General features: G+C 40.6%; 1 protein-coding gene across 2 annotated transcripts in view; it reads right to left on the bottom strand.

The window, feature by feature from the left end:
* The window catches only part of golgb1 (golgin B1), an 87991-nt gene that overhangs the window by 4972 nt on the left and 58900 nt on the right, over positions 1 to 24119 (bottom strand). For both annotated transcript variants that reach the window (XM_022671465.2, XM_022671466.2), the window contains exons 6-17: positions 16662 to 16784; positions 15994 to 16107; positions 14577 to 15330; positions 13733 to 13815; positions 12358 to 12427; positions 6457 to 11527; positions 5930 to 6353; positions 4646 to 4879; positions 2532 to 3347; positions 1510 to 1694; positions 551 to 710; positions 142 to 227 (exon numbers count right to left, since the gene is read on the bottom strand). In XM_022671465.2, coding sequence (XP_022527186.2) covers positions 142 to 227; positions 551 to 710; positions 1510 to 1694; positions 2532 to 3347; positions 4646 to 4879; positions 5930 to 6353; positions 6457 to 11527; positions 12358 to 12427; positions 13733 to 13815; positions 14577 to 15330; positions 15994 to 16107; positions 16662 to 16784 — 8120 coding nt within the window. The remainder of the gene's footprint in view (positions 1 to 141; positions 228 to 550; positions 711 to 1509; positions 1695 to 2531; positions 3348 to 4645; positions 4880 to 5929; positions 6354 to 6456; positions 11528 to 12357; positions 12428 to 13732; positions 13816 to 14576; positions 15331 to 15993; positions 16108 to 16661; positions 16785 to 24119) is intronic.

The raw sequence follows: 24119 nt of genomic DNA, 5'->3' as shown, positions 1-24119 counted from the left end.
ATATATGTTTATAGTTACTATGTACTTATCATTATAACACAATCTGTGATACTATGTGTCTCACTTTGTTTGACAGCTGTGATATGGCAGAAAAATTAGGCAAAGTTCAGTATTATTACTGGTGTTAATTGAGGGTAATACCTTCTCTGGAGAAGAAAGCACTCAGCCTTATAGTCCTCGCTGTGCTCCATGGGTCCTCCGGGGGCACTGTCCACTTTAATTGTTCCCTGATAGACAACACAACATACAGAGTATTAATCTGTGCTTTTAGTCAGTTTATAGTTACAATTTCAACACATTTAACGATAATTTGATTTAACTAAGGGTGCTGGAAAAAGTATGGTATTATGCATAGTGACAACAGGTTCACATTTGTTTACCTGCTCCTTATCTTCTACTGGGACTACACAAGCTACACAAGCTGTGGTTTGTGTTTGCAACAAGTGCACCCTAAAGTAGCTGAACACAGCATTTTTTTTTAGAAGTGGGTGTCCTAAAGATGCACTTCACAGGTAAAGAAAGGTAATTTCTCAGATGTGCTCCTTCTCACCTGTCTGTGTGCATGCTCCTGCAGCCGTTTGGGTCCAGTTGCCCGGGCTTCTTCCAGCATGGCGCTGAGTTGGCGAACCTGCTGGTCACGCTCTGAGAGCGATGCCAGAGTCTGCTGCTTCAGGAGCTCCGCCTGGGCCTGCCAGTCACTGCGCTCCAGCCTACAGGGGGTGACACAGAGAGAAGCATTCAGAAATCAATTTAAAAATAGGCACATACTGTACCAGCCAAAAAATTGCTTTTCTTTTTTTGTCCTACATTGTAAATGAATACTAAAGTCTTCTATGCTTTGAAGGAACACATAATGAATTATAGTTAACTTAAAAGTGTTAAACAAAAATACTTCTACAAAATACATGTGGTTTCTAAGACTGGTAACTCTGAACTTAAATGTACATTACATTACATTACATTACATTACATTACATTTGGCAGACGCTTTTGTCCAAAGCGACTTACAATATTGAAGTGCAAAGTGCAAATGTACATGTAATACATGTATTTATGTAAAAAAAAAAAAATACTTTAAGAAATGAAAGTCAATCAGAAACAAATCAAGAACTCTAAAAGTATCCTCAAGTGCAGTCGCAAAGACCATCAAAAGCATTATGATGAAACTGGCTCTCATCATGACCACCCCAGGAATGGAAGAACAAAAGTTGCCTCTTGGAAGACCTCTGTTGCACAGATAAAATCTGTATCTTTTAAAAAACAAATGTGCGAAAAAAATGCAAATGAATGGAAGAAAAATGTTTTTTGTTGGAAAGGCTCAATTCAGAAAATGGTCATGGTCTGTGGTTTTCCCCCCTGTAGGCTGCAGAGGTGATGCAAGGGGACAATAAACCAAAGCAAACAACATTTTCCCCCATCTTGCAAAATGAAGAACACACCGCAGTGAGTACTTAGCCCTAGGCAGCAGATAAAACACTAACAGAAAAATAAACTAACAAATTCCCTTACTTGAGGTTCTCCAGCTCCTGTGTGTCCCTCTTGAGTTGGTTATCTCTCTCCTTCAACTGTTCCTTCATCTTCTTCTCAGTCTCTCCTGCTTTCCTCCTTTCCTTCTCCAGGGTTTCAGTGAGCCGGGCCAGCTCTCCCGATCCCAGCCTGTCCAGCTCAACCCGCTGGATCTGCAGCTGCTCCACCTAAACACACGAAGATCAGGCTGCTAGTATGTGTCAAGTCTTATAAAGCAGTTTTAAAGGTATTGATTAATAACATAACCAAACTATGTATATATTAGTTACCAGGCAACTACTAAAAGTAAATACTATAAAACACAATACTGATAAACTATTTACCACAACTGGGCATGTGGCAGGCAAACAAAAACATTCTACTATTCTCTATAATGTTTATAGGAAGAGTTGGTATGCAGTGAATAGGTCTATTGGATTATGTAATAGTAAGAACTAAAGGTTCTTGAAGGTCATAAAATAAAGGTCAGTTAATCTGAAACATTTCAAGGACTTTGTAAGTATCCTGAAACTATCAAATGTTATTATGCAACTGGCATAAAAGGAAGACCATGAGTTTCCTCTGTCGCACAGGATAAGTTTATCAGAGTTACCAGCCTCAGAAAACACAAGTTAACAGAACCCCAGATAAGAGCACCTAAATGCTTCACACAGTGTTTTGGTTTGTTTAACACCTTTAAATATATGATTTCTTATTTGTTCTTTCATAGTCTGAATGACCTCAGAATTAATTAAAAATGTTTTCTGTGTAAATGTATACAAGACACATAAGGTTTGGTGGTTGGTGTAGTGTAGTGGGCAATAACAGCGCCTAAACTTATAATACTGACATGACAGTGACTACAGAATTTTGTTGTTTTGTGGAAGCACAAAAGCAACATTCAGTTTTTATACAGACAACATCTAATAGTATCAGTGCCTTATAATTAATGAGAATAGTTGATGGGGAAATTATACGGTAATCAGTGCTAATAAATTTTATTATTCTATATTAAAGTAAAGTACCATTCTCTCCCTGTCATTCTGAAGAGCAGAAAGTGCATTTTTCAGGCTCCACACTTCCCCAACGGAGCTGCTAGAGGGCGCTGCTGAGTGTCCTGTCTTTTGGCTTTCTTCCAGGTGGAGGCGGAGCTCTTTGGCTTCACTGATGGCTTGATCCCTCGAGTCCTGTAGAGAGGCCATGGCTTGACCGAAGGCCTGGTTCTGAGATTTGAGCTGGACTGCCTCTTCCCTCTCCGCCAGCAGCTTCTGTTCCATTTCCACCAAGTCTCTCGCCAGTTCAGCTACTCGTTCCTCAGCCGTTTCGGTCTCGGTCCGTAGAATGCCACCTTCCCAGCGTAGCTCCTTTAGCTCTTTGCTGTGGGCTGCTTGGGCATCCCGCTCAGACTCCAACGTTTCCTCCAGGGTGCTGATTTGCTTCCTGGCTGCTTGAAGCTGCTCCCTCAGCTTCTCCACCTCCGCACCTGGAGCATCATGCACCATGCCTTGTCCGGCCTGGCTCAGAACCTCACGCTCCACCACAGGCCCCTTTCTAACCGAAGCCTCCTTTTCCAGAACTTCAATCCTGGCCTGGAACTCGGTCCTCTCCTTTTCTAAGACACTAATGCGTTCCAGCTGAGCAGAAAGCAGCTGCTTCTGCTGGGATTCCTTCATGGTGAGAACCTGCTTCAGCTCGTCCCTGTAGCCGTGGAGCTGGGCAGCTAGCTTGGCGTTTTCAGCATGGAGGTCGTCCCGCTGAGCCAGAAGACCACGGAGCTCCTCCTTCAGGCCGTTATTCTCAGCAGCTGCCTCTTGAATGAGGCTGTCCTTCTCAATCATCACCTGAAACACAAAAAATGTATTAAAGAAGTATTGGATGGAGCTCCATCATTCCCGAGAACACCAGAGCTCAGTACTCCTCTAGCCCAAGCCTGGCATTAGGCATGCTGACAATAGATTCTTGCTTATCTGTTCCAAAGAGTCCTATTCTTTTGGCAGAATTTCTCTACTAGCTAAGCTGTGTGCATGTGTGTATTTGCACATCTGCCAGTAATAGGTTTAACTAACAAATAAGCTGGATACCTTTATTAAAATTAGGGATGAACAATTTTGGAAAAAAACTGACATGAGAAAGAACATCATCAGATTTCTCCAGATGTCAGTGATTCTATGATCTTATTTAATGCACTCCACATATCATAGAGTAATAGAGTATACTCTCCCTGTGATAGATATTTCACAAAAATTTAAATGATGCTAAAATACTTTTTGGATCAAAATGTTTTGGCATGATATGCATGGTTACGGTTTCCTTATATGACCTTGCTGTGGCCGTATAAAAAATATACAGATCTGGAAAAAAAAAAACGACTACGAGTTTCTTTGATTTTACCAAACTGAAAACCTCTGGAATATAATCAAGAGGAAGACGGATGATCACAAACCATTAAACCAAGCTGAACTGCTTGAATTGTTGCACCAGAAGTGGCATAAAGTTATCCAAAAGCAGTGTGTAAGACTGGTGGAGGAGAACATGCCAAGATAACATGTGCATAGACACTGCTACACCAAAACAACAAACAATGATTAAATACCATGGTTATTCCACAAAATATTGATTTCTAAACTCTTAAAACTTTATGAATATGAACTTGTTTTCTTTGCATTATTTGAGGTCTGAATGCTCTGCATCTTTTTGTTATTTTAGCCATTTCTTATTTTCTGCAAATAAATGCTTTAAATTACAATATTTTTATTTGGAATTTGGGAGAAATGCTGTAGTTTAAAGAATAAAACAACATGTTTATAGCAAAATCAGATAAACTGATTCAGAAACTGAAGTGGTCTCTTAATTTTTTTTCAGAGCTGTATATATTTTTTTCCCCACATCTCATCCAGATACAGATACAGATTTTATTGACCCTATATCTAAAATAAAGCCCCAGTCTTGTGACTCATCATAGGGTGCTACACTGCATGCCTTGCAATGTGACTATTGAGCTTGTAAATACTGGTGATGATCACTATTCTTAAAACAATATAGTAATTGGAATGGGTCCAAATATTTAGACCTACATTGCAATTACTGCTTAAAAATGTATTGTAAACAGTTCTTTAAAATACTTTAAATTATATCGTACCTGTAGGTGTCGCTCCTCCAACTGTTTGTACTGGCCCAGCACCCTGTCCCGATCATCCTGCAGGGATCCCATAGCCTTGGTGAATGAGTCCAGTCGGGCCTTGCTATGGCTGGCGTCCTCTTGAGCTTTATGAAGCCTCTCCTCAAGATCTCGCATGGCTGATCTTCTCTCCTCCAGCTGCTTCTCTGCCTCCTCTGCCCTGCCGTCTGCATCCTTCCTGGCTTCCTCAACAGCCTGCAGGTGGAATAAAGTGTCAAAAAAAGATATGGTTACACTGAAGCAACACAAAAGTCAAAGAAAAAAGTATTGGTTTCTCTTAATGTTGTGATAGTCTCAAGTCTTGATCTAGTATTTCCAGCCAATATAAGTACTATGGATAAATTATCTAGGCCAGGGGTGCACAGGTGTGCACACTTATTCTGAAGTTAAAAATAATTAGTTTAAACATCATTTTGGCTATAGTGAGCTGCTCATGGAACAATGGCTAACTGATGAACTGAGAAATTGACTAACTGATCAACATTGACCTTCACCTCTACATACTCTACAGTAATGGTGCTAGCTAACATTTCTGGGGAAAACCAGGCCTTGTTTTATTGAGGTAGCTGTAAAAAAAATACAACTGATGCTACCATTGTTTTGTAATTAATCACCATAATGAAAACAGTCTTCTATTAAATACTTTAAAGCATTTAATAATGGAATAAGCTCTGTTTTCTCATCTGACCTAGGTAATGACATAGGACCTTCTCTGCATCATCAAGATGGTCGTTGGCAAATTTCAAATGGGCATGGACATGGGCTGGCCTGAGCAGGGGGACATTGCATCCAGGACTGTGTAGTATGTTACTAACAGTAATTTTGTAAATAAAACAATTAATCTTTGTGAATAAAATATAGTAGTGGTGTCAGTAATTAAAAAAAATATTAATCAGGAATCTATTTAGTGATTAACTTAAAATATAATATTATAATACTTTATTATAATATGGGTAATATGGGTAGTTTGGATACTTCTAAATTATAAACTTTTAATGTGCAGAGTAAAACTTTAACGGGAGACAAAATATTAGAAATTAGAGATAGTTCAGATACTGAGATATTGACATAAAGAGTAATCTACAGAACATTTGCCAGATTAAATAAACTACAGAGTTCACTGTTTTGGTGCACTGTCACCTTTTCTTTACTGAAATCAAGATTCCGATATGTTTGACACCCTATTTTTCCCTATTCAAAATATTTAAAAGACTGATAATTGAACATGGTTCACTTGAAAAATACCTGAGTCACAGCTTCTTCTTTCTCTCCAAGGAGATCCACTTCCCTCTTCTCCTTCTCAGCCAGCTCAGCCTGAAGTATTTCTGTAAGATTCTTACATAAACGCAAATCTGTTTCCAGTTGCTCCAGACTCAAACACATCCTCCTCTCCTCAGTTTCCCTCTCCTTGATTTCAGCTCTTGCCTGGTTGGCTTCACCCTGAAGTTTGCCTACTGCTTCTTCCAGGGCTTTAGCTCTGTGACGTAGTCCTTCTGTTTCTGCTTCCAGAGAGTCACACTGGGAGCGTGTCTGAGCAAGGGAGCTTTCTGTCTGAGTCAGTCTCTCTTGCAATTCAGCTCTTTCTTTCTCCAGAGCAGCAAGAGATTCACTGTGCTTCTTTTCTGCCTCACTCATCTCAAGCTGCCATTGTTGCTCTGCCTTCTCCAACCTGTAAATTGAAAAAATTGGAAAATAAATTATATCGTAGGTATTAACATTAGAAACTATATTAATTTGTACATCTAATGCCTGGTGTCAGACAAGTAACAAACCTTTCAAGTGAACTCTGTAGTTTCTCTTTTTGCGTGCTCTCTCTCTGAAGTTGTTCAGATAAGTCCTTAGCTCTGCTTTCAGCTTCTCGCAATTCAGCCTCCTTCCCCTGGAGGGCGCTGTGGAAACGATTCTCCCACTGCTTAGCTTCGTCCAGCACTCTGTCACGATCATCTTGCAGGGAAGACATAGAACGTGAAAAGGCAGCCAGTCGTGCCAGCGATTCATCCAAGCGTGCCTGCATATCCTGGGCATATCGATCCGCTTTGTCTGCAACTTTCCTAGCTTCCAGAGTTGCCTCCTCTTCCCGTTCCCGATCACTGTAGGCCTGTTCCAGCCTCAGTTCCATCTGCTTTAGCTCGGCCCCCAAACGATACCTTACTTCATCAAGGGTACGCTCGGCTTCCGCTTTCAATTCAGCCTCACATTTTTGTGCCAATTGTTCAGAGGCTGCTTTGTCTGCAAGAGCCTGGCTAGCTTGTCCCTGAGCCATGTCTAGCTTCGCTTTCAATGTTGTCACCTCTGATTCAAGCTTCTTCCTCTCTTCTGAGATATTTGCTATCTCCTGACGAGCTGTTTCAAGCTCACCACCCACTTCATCTTTGCCCAGCAAGAGTGCCTTGACTTCTTTGTCCAGCTCACTGATCCTCTCCTGGTACTTGATGCAGTCTTTCTGCATCTGTCTGACCTCCAATTGCTTCTCCCTAAGAAGTTCCTCAAGTTGGCGAGCCCGGCTCTGGCTACCCTCCTTGACTCTCTGTGCAGACTTCAGCTTCTGCTCCAGCTCCCTCTGTTTGCCAGCCTCTGCCTCAGCTTCAGCTCTTTCTCGAAGAGCCTGCCTTCTATCTTCTTCAAGTCTTGCTGCTCGGTCCCTTTCACTTGCTACTGCAGCCTCTAATTCGGCTCGCTCCCTCTCCGTTTTCTCCAGTTCTCGTTTTAGGTCCGCAAGACGATCCCTGCTGTCAGCTGCCTCCTGCTGATAACCAGCAATGCTGCCATTGACCTGGGCTAACTGGTTCATGAGCTGTTCCTCAAGGTCATCCTTTTCAGCTTCTAGCCTTGCATGAAGCTCCTGAAGCTGGGTTTCCCGTTTTATACATTCCTCTTTCAGGTTTTCCTCTCTTTCTGTGGACTCTTGAAGGTGATGCTTTAGAGACGACAACTCAACATTAAGTAACGATTCCTGCTCAGCTCTTGTTGCCTTTTCATTTGTAAGAGCTTCCAGGAGTTCTTTCAGATTGTTCTCTGCGACCTTCAGAGCTGTTTCAAGTTGTTTTAGCTGTTCCTCTCTTTCCTCTCTGACCACCATGGCCTCCTCCAAATGAGATGTTTGGGACTGACTATTAGATGAATCTTCTTGGTGTTGAGTGAAAACATGGCTTGACTGCTGTGCTACCACTTCTTCCTCAACAACAACTCCAGAAGTTTCACTGCTCTTTCTTTCCATTTCTTTAGCCAAATTCTGTTTCAGGTCATTGCATTCCTGTCCCAGGGACTTCCGTTTAGCGTCCACAATGTCAAAATTGGCTTTTAACGCTTCCAGATCACTTGTGACTTTTTCAAGCTGTTGCTTCAACACCAGGTCCTCTTCTTTGTTGCCTTTCTTCTCCTTCTTCTCGATTTGTTCTCTGAGCTTCTCATTTTCCTCCTCTAGTTCCATAATCTTCTGCTGCTTTGCCTTGGCAAACTTTCGCATCTTGTCTTTCACAGAATCAACTTCCTTCTGAGCCTCCTCTGCTAACCTTTCTGACTCCAGTTTGGCTGCCTCATGAGCCCTTGCCTTGGTGGCTGACTCCTGCCTCTCTTGTCTTGCAGCCTCAAGCACTTTCCGAACACGCTCTGCCTCATCACTTACATTCTCATATGACTTCAGTAGGGTTTCATACTCATCCTTCATGCCTTGCACCTTTTCCTCCATTTGCCTATATGCCAGTTTGGCTTCTTCTTTGGCACTCTCAGCCTGGCGTTGGCACTGGTCTTTTTCATTTAGAAGACCATCCATGGCAAGTTTAAGGCTCTCACAGGTGGCACCAAGACTTTGGTTCTCCAGCAAGGCCCGATCGACCTCTTCAATAAGCTTGTCCTTCTCTGCTCTCAGTTTATTCAGCTCTGCCTCTCCATTCTCAAGCTTTGATCGGAGCTCTGATCGCATTTTCTCAACAGCAGCGAGCTCTTCTTTCAGAGATTGGTTCTCTTTAAGAGCTTCTTTTCGTGATACTAGAGCAGCCTGCAACTTGCGCTGAAGTTGCTGTAGTTTGGCACTGTTGTCTTTATCTTCCTCCTGCTTTTGTGGGATCTCTGACTCCATTTTTTGGCTCCTCTCTTGCTCAGCCTTCAGTCCCTCTTTCAAGGAAGCAATCTGGTGGTCTTTCTCCAAAACAGTCTCTTGCATCTTCTGTAGAAGGACACTCTGCTCACTCAGTTGCTGGCTCAGGTCAACAATCTCATCATTTTTGCTTTGTAAAAACTGTTTAAACTCATCCACCTCTTGCTGAAGAGTTGCAACTGGAGACTCTGCGTTACTCATGCTTGCCCTAGCCACAGCTGCAGCCTCCTCTACTTCTGCTTTCAGCACCTCTGCATGGGCTTCTGCTTGTTGGCACTTTTCCCTCAGATAGTTCAATTCTTCTGAAAGAGCATCTATTTGCTTCTCCTTTACCCTCAATGCATTCAATTCTTCACTGAGCTCAAGGAATACACTCTCCTTCACTGTCAGAGAGGCCTGACTCTCTTGCAGACGTATCTCCAGATCCACACGGGCAGCTTGCTCAGCCTTTAACTCTTCCTGAAGAGAATTTAGTGAAGCCCTGTAATCTTCAGGTGTACCCTGTAGAGGCAATACCTCCTCAGCATGTACCCTCTGTGGTTTATTTTCACTCTCAGGTGCAGCAAAATCCACCCAGTCCTCCTGAACCCAATCGCCTGCCCCTGGTTTTTCCAGATTTTCTGAAGCAGTTGTAGGTTCTTCTTTCACACTGAGAAGCTTTTCTTTGTCCAGTTGCTCTTTTGAATCCAAAAGACTTTCAAGATCTTTCAATCTGTTTAGCAGCTCTGCTTTCTCTTCATCTCCAGCTTCAAAACGTTGTTGCAGGTCATTGTACTCCTCTTTCTGCTGCCTAAGCTGTTCACGGTGGTGCCGGTCCTTCTCTTTTGCCTTGCGGAGGGTGTCTTTGCGGGAATCAACAGCTTCCTGGAGTTTTCTCTGCAATGTTTCAAGCTCAGACTCCATGCTGGCAACCTGTGACTGGAGTCTAATATTATCTTCAACTTGCAGCATTTGTTGCTCTTTGTGGCTCACAGATTGAGCTTCTTCAATCAATCTTTTGATTTCAGCCTGTGCCTCAGCCAGGGCTTGATCTTGATTCAAGATTTTCTGCTCCAGAATAGTCAAAGATTCTTCTTTAGAAACTAAGACCTGCCTGGTTTCTTGCAGTGATGCTTCAAGTTTCTGTACTTCCAGTTGATTGCTCTCCTCTGTATGATAAGAGGTACTATCTCCCACCATGTCTTTTTGTTTTCCAACCTCTGCTGCCTTCTCAAACCCTGCAATCTTCTTCAGCAGTTCCTTGCGCTGCACCAAAGCTGCCTGCAACTTTCGCCTTACATGTTCACCATCCTTTTTCATGGTGGCTATTTCAGAGGCCAAGCTTTCATTCTCCTTGCGTAAATTAATGACCTCATTTTCTTCATCTATTTTGTCTGCCTTCACTTTCTGCTGATCATCCCAAGTTTTCTCAAGTTCTAACATCTGCTCCTTTAGCTGTTTGACTTCATTAGATATGGCAAACTTCTCTTCACCTGCTTGAAGCAGTTTGGCCGTCATGGTATCACTAAGGTCCATCATCTCCTGCTCTTTCATAGAAAGACGCTCCTGCAAGTCCTCTACCTCTGTCGCCTTGTCAATGAGAGCAGCTTTAGCAAAGTCAGCCTCCTGAGACACTTGCTGAATTTTTGCCTCCAAATCAATGAGCTTTTCCTCCAGTTCAGATGAAGCTTGTTCTCTCTCCTCCATATGGGCACCCAGCATCCTGGCTTGGCCTTCTTTCTCAGCAAGTTTTTGCTGGAGTTCTTCCAGATCTGCCTGCAGAGTTTGGATCTCCTGATCTTTGGAGGAAGTCTTCATTTGCAAGTCCTCGATCTTTTTTTCAAGGACCTTTGTTGCATTGCTCTGTTGATCTCTTTCAGAAGTCAAGTGATCTGCCTCTTGTTGAAGCTCTGCCTTCGCTTCCATCAAGTCTTGTTCATACCTTTGTGCCCTTGCCACTGCCTCATCCTTAATGGCTGTCAGTGACTTTAGCTCCTCCTCCAGTAGGTGTACTTTCTCCTCACCTTCAGATGCTGTATCTTTTAGCTGCTGAAGTTCAGCCAGAAGTTCACTGTATCGTTTCTGGAGCTCCTCAGCCAGGACATGTGCAAAAGCCTGACCAGAGCTTGAATCTGTACTCAGCAAGTTTGCCTCCTGCTGGCTAATGTGTACTTGTACTGTTTCACGTATAACCACAGACGAGGACTCTACCGCAACCATAGAGCATGTTGATGTGACCTGCTCTTCCGTAGTTTCCTCCCAAGACTGTGTGGAAAGCTGGAGTGCATCAAGATTTTGAACCTGTGGAGGCCACTCTTGGCCTCCATCTTGATTAATGGCCTCCAGAAGAGTCCAACTACTATGAGCAACATCTGAATCACTGCTGGTTACCATCTCATCTGAGGACGTTCCTTTCAATTCTCCAGGAGACTCTGGCTGTGGTCCAATAATCTCGGGACTACTCTCATTCTCAGCAGTTGATGACAAGACAGAGGTGGACATTCCGGAAGTCTCTATAGCAATCAATGTTGTCTCTTCCTCTGGAGCATCATCATCAGGACTAGGTAGTGCTTTAGGACTGTCAGTTACTCCCATAATGTTTTCAGCATTTCCTTCAGTTGAAATTTGTAAGCCTTGCTGCTCAGCTGATTCTAGCTTCTCCCTGAGAGCAGAAAGTTCTCTCTCTCGCTCAATCAGCTGTTGCTCCAGAGTCAGAACTTTCTCACTGTGTGTTGTAGCCCCTGACCTGTAGTCATCTACAGCTTCAGCTGGAAAAATAAAGAAATGAAATCACATGAGAACCGTAACATTGCATTAGAAATGCTTACTTTATATTCACTATATTGACAAAATTATTGGGACACCCACTGTGTGTTCATTGTTTTTTCTGTTATTTCTTTATCCTCAACTTATCCTTTCAATCATTCCAGAGAACACAGTTCCACTGCTCCACAGCTTAATACTGTTTTTTTTCCCTCTGGCCCACACTTGGCATCAGGCATGGTGCCAATGTTTTCAGGTATATCTGTGTTCTTTTGGTAATACTACTCTTCTACAGGGAATACACAATCTGCGTGGATGCATTTGCATGGGTGCAGCTTATTAGATTAGAACATTTGGACATGTAGTGTACCAGTTTCCTGCAGGACATTACTCTTACTGTGCTAAATTATTACCTAAATATTTTGACTAATTTGTTTATCTAAGTTCATTAAAACAACCCATTCTGTTACTTTTGTTTAATATGTTTAGACTAAAGTGCAATACAGAAAATTAATACTAATACTACAGTGGAAAACCAGTGTCCATCACAATGATTCTGTTATCAAGTTACAGTATGATTCATTACATGGACATGAACTCAGTTCTTTTTGCTGAGCATTGTGTTTACTTAGCAAGGTGAGCTGGTATGTTGACTCTTTAAAAATGTATGTATTATTTTTCTTGTACGTTATCATTTTAAGACTAGAATAAAATGGTCTTAAAATGACCATATGAAAATTCTTTATCACAATTATTTCTTGGGCCAAAGGGTCAAAGTCTGCTTGGTTAACTTGCAACGTATAAAGACAAACACAGGAGCGCCCAGTGCCCTCACCTCTGTCTGCCCCATCCAAATCCCTCACAGACAGGTCAGTCACCTGATCACCCAGTGACTCATCGGGAACCTGGGAAACACAAGCACTTACAACTTACAACACATGGTACCCTCAGAAATACCAGCATCCCAGTTATGATTAGACAATATATAAAATTATATATAACCGTTGAATATATATATTATATGCTCATCATATATAATGATAATCAGCATATTTGTGGGAGAGATCAGTCAGGGAAAGAAAAAAATTGCAGCCATAACCGCTGAGGACAGGATTACAGACTCTCTGACCTTTCAGGCTAAAGAGTGACCAGTCTGCCCGGTGGACCAGAGACAGTCGCTGGCATTTCATTAACCTTGACTTGGGGAAAAGTGGCAGACATACAGACATGCTGCCCGAGCATATACTACAAATCCACCACATAGTATAGCATAGACATAAAAATAGGGTATTAGGCCTTTCAAACATATTTAAAGATCTGGACATATTCATCTAATTTGATATTGAGAATATATGTAAACTAAATGCACATTTAACTTAAAACAATATAAAACTGAATGGTTAATTGGATGATAAATAGCAACCCTCTGCATTCACACTCTTCTTCTGAAGGATCAGAGAAGTTTGTAGACCTGGTCATGGTGATTCGTTCACGTCAACAATTATAATTAAACCAAACTAATGTCTGAGGTTTAAAGAATACAGACTCTGCCCATGTTCTAATAATCTGCAGCTGATGTGCTGCACCTCAAATTCTAATTTTAACCATTTTGGGGCAGTTTTCTAGACAGGGATTAAACCCAGTATTTGACTTCAAGGAAGTTCGAGTGGAGATTTTCTATTAAAAGGAAAATATAGCCTATGACTAGGTTTAATCTGCGTCTGGAAAAGTTATTCTTTAAAGGCTGGTTTATACTTCTCTGTCAAGTCAATGTGTTGTCTACAGTGTATCCTCTCTAAGTGACCGATACTGCTATAAGCGTTTATACTTCTGCATTCGTGGTTTATACTAGCCTACGCGGCTATGCGTAGGCTATGCATAGGCTACAGCATAGGGTACATAGCTATGCGTAGGGTATGCATAGGCTGTGAGATAGGGAACATGGCTATGCATTGAGTATGCATAGGCTATATTATAGGGAAAATGGCTGTGTGAAATGTATGCATTGGCTACACTGTAGATTTAAAGCAGAGTTATAAACTGGCCTTAAGCAGGAATATACACAAAAAAAAAACATTTCTGACTTTTCAGTTTGGTCCGAACCCAAATTGTTGATGTGAAAATTGTCACGAACTCCTGAATAAATGCCCAAAATTACGTAAACATTACTAACTAACTAACTCAACAATGAGTGTGGTGGATACACTTACCTGTAGCCTGGTGAGTTGTTGCTCTAGTTGCTGTATCCTGCTGACTGCCTCCTCTCCTTCTGCAGTGCTTTTATCTAGTTGTACTTAAAAGAAATAACTGACCATTACAATCTGAGTACAATACATCCACACTTGTACATACAGGTGTGTTATGTCTTATAATATTCTGAACATTAACTATAACTGTCACAGTAATTTCTTGCAAAAAAACATTGATGCTAATAACTGGTGAGAAAAAAGTTAATTTATGTTTAAACTCTGTTATTTGCAAAGTAAATGCACACTACATTCCCGTATTCCACCCTGGGGATGGCCTAGCTTATTTTGTTTGGGCAATATTTAATTTAGGGTCATACAATTTTTTTCAGCAAATTTTGGATTTTTAGGTTTTTAAATAGTCCTATCAGGCGATTAAAAAAAACAAAAAAACTTATTGATTACATTACAGGTTTACTTAATAATTTCCCCCCAAAAAATATTTATTATTTTAGACAATAAAGTCAATGGTTTTAGTATACAACTTTTCACTTATATGTTCTGCCCTGGGGCATTTATAATAAAGTTAAAATGGCGAATTAGCCATGGCTAACAATTAGGTGGCGATGCTAACTGTTTTCTGAGATTAACTAATGGCTGATTTCCGATATCAGTATGATGTTACTTTGCTGGTTAGGTATGGTAAGTTCTGCTGTTTGATGTCTGTACATTACTCTGCTCTTCAGCTATTAAGGTTAAAAGCAGCACCAGGCAACCGTAGCAGTTACTGCTTGTTTAAATTTTCTAATTTGTGTATGCCGTATTCCACATTTACTCTCCAATCCCATCTATTAACTGACTGTTTTACCTTGCAGGGTCTCCAGGGTGAGTGTGATCTGAGACATGCGACCCTCTCTCTCCTGCAGTTCTTCTCTCAGGTGGTCCAGTCGGGCTTCTAAAACAGGAAGTACCTGTGCAGGGTCCACAGGAATGGACCCTTCTTCCTCTCCATCACTTCCAGTCAAAGAGTGAAGCCCTCTCCACAGCTTCTCCAGAGCCTGCTTGGCCTTCATTCCAGCTTCCTGCTCTTCTCTGCCAGCGTCCAGACGTTCTCTCATAGATTTCATCTCCACCTGCAGACGGGTTATCTCCTCCCTCTCGACCTGCCATGCCTCCTCCCTCTCTCTATCCACCGTGTCCAGCTTCTCCTGTAGGTGGTTCAGCTCGGCTACGCGCCTCTCCACCTCCACCTCCAGCGTCCTGGTCACCTCCTCTCTCTGTGTCTCAGAAGCCTCCAAACTCGTTCTGAGGCTGGCCAGCTCAGCCTCCATACCAGCCTTGATGCCCTCCTCTGCTTCCTTCTCGCTCTCCGCACTCTCGCTCTGCTCCTTTTCCACTCTCTCCAGTCTTGCCCTCACTTCCTCCAGCTCGGAGCTCCTCCTGACCAGTTCTGCTTCCACAGAGGAGACTGCCTGCTCTCGTTCATTCTCTAAAGCTTCCAGACTGGCTCTGAGGGTCTCCAGCTGTTGCTCAGAACTGACCAGCTGCTTTCTGTCCTCTTCTCTGAGCCTGTGGGATTCTGTCAGCTCCAGCTCCATCTCCCGGAACTGAGTGGTCAAGATCTGCTCAAAGGAAAGATACAGACAGTCCACATATTCAGTTATGAACATATGGACTTTTGCTCTTTATTTGAACAATAAATATTAAATCTCTAAATATATTGACAGTAATGGTACAGAAATGTATACTGAACAGTTCAATGCATGCAGTCAGACAGATAATACAGGATACATGCTCTTAGGGTAAATATGGAAATTTCACAAGTGTACATGCCACTGTAAGCTGTTGGATGGGGGAACTACAATGGTTTAGATATACTGCTGTGTTTTCTTCCTGTTGCACCACAATGCTAACAAACCCTGTGGTCCAAACAGTGGTGTGAATCAAACCATTACTTTTCTCTACTATTACACCCCCATTTAATGCTGGTCAAACAAAGACAATATTTTAACAATATTTTCATGGGTTGTACTAATTTGGGGTAAACTAACTAACATGCAAGCTAGAACAAGTCTTGTAAATGTATGTAAAATATTAAAATATAAATACATTAATAAATACATTCATAAATATAAATTTATAACAGTATATATTGTAATATTCTGTAGTATAATTGTGTGTCAATAAATTAATTTCAGCTGTTTTGTTACACCTTATTAATGACTAGTGTGGTTATGAAGAGAGTAGGGTAGAGAAAGGTTTTACTGAAGAAGATCTATTTGTACCTGTTTCTGCTGGTCTGCGCTGTTTAGCTCCTGCTGTAACATCTCCAGAACTTCAGAGCGAGAACGCAGCGATTCTTCCAGCTCCTCGATCCGCCTCTGTGATGCTCGCAGAGCCTGCAGAAGCACAGACACAGATTTACAGCTTTACACAAGGAGAACTAATACTGCACCTCATCATGTATAACAGGAGGTACAAAAACACATATTAGTCATTTTCTGTGTTTGTGTGATTTAATGGAGCACAATGATGAAGTGATTTTATGGAGATCTTTTTCTCTTCTCTCTTAATCCTTTTTAATTTTATACATGCTGTTTGTGTTACTGTGCCTTTAAGACTGATATATGTAAATGACCTCTGCTTTGCAAATGAGGCTGCCCTGTAGTGAGCCTTATTCAAAACAAAGCCTGGCACAACTGTCCCAAAAAAAACTTTGGTAGGAAGATAATTACAGACTGAACCATCATATTTAAATGTCATTTTTTTTTGGTTTCTTTTTTTGATACATCTAGCCTTATAACATGTATGTATATGTTTTAGGCCACCCAGGTGTCCACCTGGAGACAGACCTTGTGTTCTATGATAAAAGCTATTTTAAGGAGTCTTGTATGTACTTTTCGTTTTGAAAAGCAATTTATTAGCTATGCTTTACCTACTAACTGAATGTTACCTGCTGTAGTTCCCCTTCATTTGAGGCCTGGCTGGACAGCTGGACAAGCTCTTCTTCATGCTTTAGAATCTGCTCCTGAAACCGCACATCTTTATCCTTAACTACCGCCTGCAAAATTCGCACCTGAGACAAAAACATCACAGCACAACACAAAAGATCATGAATCAGAGGGAAAACACACAGAACTGCAGTATTTTACCACTTAAATCTATACTAAACTTCAATGGAGAACACTATAATAGAGTAAAAGTGAAAATAAAGAAAAAATATAGCCGCAAGCGGCAATCATCGGGTTCAAGCACCAACTTGCACAATGGTGCCTACTGGAGCATTGAATGGTGATGTGTAAGAAGGTCTAATATGATTGGAGATGCCCTGTCACATTTAGAAATTATCAAGTTTTTCACCTGTTATTAATGTTGAGCAGAGGCCTTTCAACCTGATCAGTGCTTAAATTCACATGTAAATCTAGTGAACTTTGTAGGATATTCATTAAGTGAGTTAGAACTAGTCAAAAGGTGTCTACATGTTATTGGTATTGATCAGGTGGCTTCAACCAGAATGTTCACAAAGTGGTATTCAGATTGACCTTTGAACCTTTGCAGAACAAGCTGAAATGTTTGACCAAACAAGTTTAAATTAACACAAAGGAGTGAATGTTCTGATATGACATGTAATTACGAAGTTATTATAAATCTAGTTCTGAATTAAATGGCGCTTCATCAAGCACCAACTAGCACAATGGTGCCTACTAGAGCATAGGATGGTGATGTGTAAGAAGGTCTAACACAATTGGAGACATTCTGTCACATTTAAAATGATCAAAAGTCTTTCACCTGTTATTAATGTTGAGAAGAGGCACAAAGGAGTGAATGTTCTGATATGACATGTAATGTCAAGTTATTCTTAATCTAGTTCTGTATTAAATGGCGCTTCATCAGAGTGATATTGTACAGAGGTCTTTAACATTGTGAGATTACAGCAAATACTGCAGAGTTACAGCAATTTAGGTTAGAAATTCCAAGGACGCACAGATTGCTTGATGCCTGGAGAGTATTGTATGTGAAAGTTTCACAAATGTTTTTAATGAACATTTACCTAGAGACTCTACAGTGTGCAGCAAGACTGAAATGGAGGTGATAGGCCAAATATCCAGAGAGTAGTTTCAATATAGCTATTTTCAAACAATTAGCAATTATGAATGAACAAAGCACTTTTTAAACATAGTTGTATTGAGAAATTTGTCAGAGCCACTGTACTAAATATGGCAAAAACAATTAGATGTCAAAATAGTACAGCATGATTGACATATACTCGTTTTTTTGGAACAGCGCCCCCCAGTGGGCGGATTGTTTCAGCACTTTGCAGGTCACTACAGTGTCTCCACCTGAACATGACTGCCAAATATCATCCAGATTGGGCAACATTCAGCCTGCCAAAATGTCTGCTGAATGCTGATTGGCTGATGGTGTTCAGCCATGTTGATTGATTAAGTTGCCCTTTGAACATCCTTTAGAGGCTGTATGATAGATTCTGCATGCAAAGTTTCAACTTGCTAGGTTGCACGGTTGCTGAGAAACAGTGCTCCAAATTTACCTCTTGAAGTGAACGGGGCATATATCCGGAAGGACTAATTTGCATATGGTGGCCATATTGTTTACATATTTCAACTTTTTCTTAATGAATATTGAAGCGCATGCTCTCACGAGTGTTTTGATACCAAACATGCCAGGATTGGTCAAAATTCCTAGGACTAGTTTGCAAAAGTAGGTTTTGCATATTATGCAAATTAGCACAAAATCTATATAGACGGAAGTGCATGGTCCAAATTGGAAAGTTGTTGGTATTGACCCAAGGAATCCATCAAAAAAAGAATTTTGAATGTAGGTCTTATGGTTTTTGAGTTATTGAGAAAATTGTGAAAAATGAATTTCCTTGTTTATAGCGCCACCACTTGACCAATCGGTGCCATTTTTGTTGTCCACCGAGATGCACTGATCCTACATCTACCTACCAAGTTTCATTTCTCTATGACTTACGGTTTAGGCTGCACAACTGTTTTTACAGGAGAAAAAGAATAATAATAATAATAAATATAGCCGCAAGCGGCGATTTACGGGGTTCGAGCGTTACAGACAAAGAGGCCCCTGGAGGCCAGTTAGGCTTAAAACATGTTGCTGGTTGACTGGCATCACCAAACTGGATGACCAGCATGGCAAAGGTGTTTGGCCAGTATGACCAAGCTGGATGACCAGCATTGCTATGATGACAAAGCTGAATGACCAGCAGGACCATAATGACCAATGTGAATGACCAGAATGACCTAGCTGGATGGGCAGCATAACCAAGTTAGGTGACCAGCGTGACCATAAAGACCATAATGACAATGCTAGATGAGTGGTGTGAGTAAACTAGTTGAAAAGCATTGATAAATTGAGCTGTAGTGTTCATCAGGTTTTATGTGGTGTCTTGCTGCACTCTAGTGGGCATTTGGTGAAACAACTTCAGTTCTTAAATAAAAAAAAACACAAGGCATAAAAAAGGCATATAAATAACCCATATATAGTGTATAAGTTTTGACCTGATAAACATTCTGCCTGTCAACAGCTTGCTGGAATGTGATTGGCTAATAGTGACCACAAAAGTGTCCATATCAAATTTTCATTTGGTGTACCATTAGTGCATGGGCCATAGATGATAATTGGCTAGGATGACCTTGATAGCTTGTATGGTTCTAGAGAAACAGCTATCGAGCATTGGCCCCGCCCCCTGGGGGGGTGTATGTCTACTTAAACTGACAGGGTATCTGAGAATCATGTAATGATCAAAGGACTGAAGTGGTATTAGTGTCAGGTTAAGCATTCAAAAGTTATAAGTGTTAAAGACATTTTACTGCACCATGGTAGAACTCATTTGCATATGGCGGCCATATTGTTTATAAATGTAAAGATTTTTTAAATAATTATTGAGGAGTAAGCTCTGCTGAACTGTTTGACACCAAACATGTCATGATTGGTCAAGGATCCAAGGACAAGATCTCAAAAGTAGGTTTTGCATATTCTGCAAATTTAAAAAAAAAATAAGTGGGTGGAGCATAAACAAGAATGACCCAGGCGGCTGACCAGCATGAACAAGAAGGATAAATATGTTCAATTAAGCAAGACAAGCAAGATTGAATAAGTTCAGCAGAGCTTTAATTTAGAATAATTCACCTGTAGCTGTTTCACCAAATGACCACCAGAGCGCAGCAAGAGACCACATATAACCTGCTGGAAATCTATCACTCTATCAGAAAGACAGAACATTCCCTATCAGTGTGTTTCTATTTATTAAAAAGAGAAGAAAAGTCCAATTGGGCTCCAAATTGGTACTCATGATCAAGTGGTCTGTATATACATGTATGTAAATTTGTGTGTTGATAGGGTCAAAGGTTCCTGACTTCTGACCATTTAGGTTTGAAAAAAGTGATAATACAGGCTTATGGCCTACAAAATGGCTGTTGCTCTTTGGCCATATTAGAGGCAAAAAATATCTGATTTGGCTCAAAATTTGCAATCAGGATCACAATATCAGTCTATATACGTATGTCAATTTCTGTGTCGATAGGGTCAAAGGTTCCTGACTTCTGTCCATTTCGATTTGAAAAAAGCGATAATACAGGCTTGAGGCCTACAAAATCGCTGTAGTTTTCCAGCCGTTGTAGAGGCAAAACATGTCCGATTTGGCTGAAAATTTGCAATCAAGATCAGATTATCAGTCTATATATGTGTATAAATTTGTGTGTTGATAGGGTGAAAGGTTCCTGTCTTCTGTCCATTTAGGTTGGAAAATAGCGATAAATAGAATAAATTGAAAATAGTTATTTTTTCACTGTAGAGCCTACTGAAGACTTATTTGGCTCATACTTGGCACATGTACTTCAAATGTCATTGTTAATTAGTAGCTTCAACAGTTTTGGCATGTTTTAAACTTTGACAGAGTTTTGGCCAAATAACTCTGAAAAGGCTTTCACGTACATGTTTGATCAAGGTTTATGGGCCTCAAATAGTTAAAATGTCAAGATTTTTTTGATAATTATTTACCTACAGGGTCTCAAGATTGCATCAAGACCAAATTTCTTTTGATTGATTAAGGACTTAAAGACAAGTTCGAAAAGAGCAATTTTTACTCTTTTGGCCACTGATGAAAATCGTTGCATTGTTGGTAAACATATGTAATTACAAAGTTGTAAAGGCTACAGCAAAGTATAAAACTAAAAAAGAATAACAAGCCTAGGCCACTTGTACCTTTAGATATAACTGATTTTCTGCTATAGCGCCCCCTTGAGGCCAATCAACGCCATATTTTAATGGATGATAGAAGGCCCTGAGATACATGAAGGGTATAAGTATCGTCCTGATTGGTCATTGTTTAGCCTGTCAAAAGCTTGCTGGAATCTGATTGGCTAATAACGATTGCAAAAATTTGCATATCAAATTTTCCTTCTGTAAAACATTAGGACATAGGCCATAGATGATACATGTCAAAGGAGAGCTTCATAGCTTGTACGGTTCCTGAGAAACAGATTTTTAGCTTTGGCTCCGCCCCCTGGGGGCGTATGTCTACACAGATTGACGGGCTACCTCAGAATCATGTTGGCATCAAAGTTGTAAAGTGGCATTAGTGTAGGTTTAAGCATTCAAAAGTTACAGCTGTTAGAGTAAATTTGGGTGTGCCACGGTAAGATTAATTTGCATATGGCGGCCATATTGTTTACAAATTTCACAATTTTTTCGATAATTTTTGAGGTTGGGACTCTGCTGAGTTGTTTGACACCAAATATGACAGGATTGGTCAATGACCCTAGGACAAGTTCTCAAAAGTAGGTTTTGCATATTATGCTAAATAGCAAAAAATCTAAGTGGGCGGAGCTTAGTGTTTCTATTGACCTTTTTGATTTGCCATTAACCAAGGAATCATATAATGCAAGAATTTTTGCTCTAGCTATCAGGGCGTAGGAGTTACGAGGCCAAACGCGTTGACCTTCGCCATAGCGCCCCCTTGAGGCCGATTGGGCTCATCTTTTGAATCTGAGTAGCGGTGAGAAGTACTACCATATGACCAAGTCTCAGCCCCGTAGGCCTTACGGTTTCTTCTGCCCAATCACTTCTATGGCAGAAAAAGAATAAGAACTATAATAATAATAAATATAGCCGCAAGCGGCGATTTACGGGGTTCGAGCGTTACAGGCAAAGAGACCCCTGGAGGCCAGTTAGGCTTAAAACATGTTGCCGGTTGACCGGCATCGCCAAACTGGATGAGGATGACCAGCATGACCGTGAAGACCAAGCTAGATTACCAGCATGACTAATCTGGATGACAAACTTGTTGACCATATTGACCAAGCTGGAAGACCATAATGACCAAACTGGATGACCAGCATGGCAAAGGTGGTTGGCCAGTATGACCAAGCTGGAAGACCACCATTACTATGAGGACAAAGCTGAATGACCAGCAGGACCATAATGACCAATGTGAATGGCCAGCATGACCAAGCTGGATGGCCAGCATAACCAAGCTGGGTGACCAGCGTGACCATAAAGACCATAATGGCAATGCTAGATGAGTGGTGTGAGTAAACTAGTTGAAAAGCATTGATAAATTGAGCTGTAGTGTTCATCAGGTTTTATGTGGTGTCTTACTGCACTCTAGTGGGCATTTGGTGAAACAAATTCAGTTCTTAAATTGAAAAAACACAAGGCATAAAAAGGGCATATAAATAACCCGTATATAGTATATAAGTTTTGACCTGATTAACATTCCGCCTGTTAAAAGCTTGCTGGAATGTGATTGGCTAATAGTGACCACAAAAGTGTCCATATCAAATTTTCATTTGGTGTACCATTAGTGCATGGGCCATAGATGATAATTGGCTAGGATGACCTTGATAGCTTGTATGGTTCTAGAGAAACAGCTATCGAGCATTGGCCCCGCCCCCTGGGGGGGTGTATGTCTACTTATACTGACAGGGTATCTGAGAATCATGTAATGATCAAAGGACTGAAGTGGTATTAGTTTCAGGTTAAGCATTCAAAAGTTATAAGTGTTAAAGACATTTTACTGCACCATGGTAGAACTCATTTGCATATGGCGGCCATATTGTTTATAAATGTAAAGATTTTTTTAATAATTATTGAGGAGTAAGCTCTGCTGAACTGTTTGACACCAAACATGTCATGATTGGTCAAGGATCCAAGGACAAGATCTCAAAAGTATTTTTTGCATATTATGCAAATTTATAAAAAAAAATAAGTGGGTGGAGCATAAACAAGAATGACCCAGGGGGCTGACCAGCATGAACAAGAAGGATAAATATGTTCAATTAAGCAAGACAAGCAAGATTAAATAAGTTCAGCAGAGCTTTAATTTAGAATAATTCACCTGTAGCTGTTTCACCAAATGACCACCAGAGCGCAGCAAGAGACCACATATAACCTGCTGGAAATCTATCACTGTATAAGTAAGACAGAACATTCCCTATCAGTGTGTTTCTATTTATTAAAAAGAGAAGAAAAGTCCGATTGGGCTCCAAATTGGTACTCATGATCAAGTGGTCTGTATATACATGTATGTAAATTTGTGTGTTGATAGGGTCAAAGGTTCCTGACTTCTGACCATTTAGGTTTGAAAAAAGTGATAATACATGCTTATGGCCTACAAAATGGCTGTTGCTCTTTGGCCATATTAGAGGCTAAAAATATCTGATTTGGCTCAAAATTTGCAATCAGGATCACAATATCAGTCTATATATGTATGTCAATTTCTGTGTCAATAGGGTCAAAGGTTCCTGACTTCTGTCCATTTCGATTTGAAAAAAGCGATAATACAGGCGTGAGGCCTACAAAATCGCTGTAGTTTTCCAGCCGTTGTAGAGGCAAAACATGTCCGATTTGGCTGAAAATGTGCAATCAAGATCAGATTATCAGTCTATATATGTGTATAAATTTATGTGTTGATAGGGTGAAAGGTTCCTGTCTTCTGTCCATTTAGGTTGGAAAATAGCGATAAATAGAATAAATTGAAAATAGTTATTTTTTCACTGTAGAGCCTACTGAAGACTTATTTGGCTCATACTTGGCACATGTACTTCAAATGTCATTGTTAATTAGTAGCTTCAACAGTTTTGGCATTTTTTAAACTTTGACAGAGTTTTGGCCAAATAACTCTGAAAAGGCTTTCACGTACATGTTTGATCAAGGTTTATGGGCCTCAAATAGTTAAAATGTCAAGATTTTTTTGATAATTATTTACCTACAGGGTCTCAAGATTGCATCAAGACCAAATTTGTTTTGATTGATTAAGGACTTAAAGACAAGTTCGAAAAGAGAAACTTTTACTCTTTTGGCCACTGATGAAAATCTTTGCATTTTTGGTAAACATATGTAATTACAAAGTTGTAAAGGCTACAGCAATGTATAC

This window comes from Astyanax mexicanus, chromosome 2 (genome assembly GCF_023375975.1).
Source record: "Astyanax mexicanus isolate ESR-SI-001 chromosome 2, AstMex3_surface, whole genome shotgun sequence".
Classification (NCBI taxonomy): domain Eukaryota; kingdom Metazoa; phylum Chordata; class Actinopteri; order Characiformes; family Acestrorhamphidae; genus Astyanax; species Astyanax mexicanus.
This window is presented reverse-complemented; position numbering and strand designations above follow the sequence as displayed.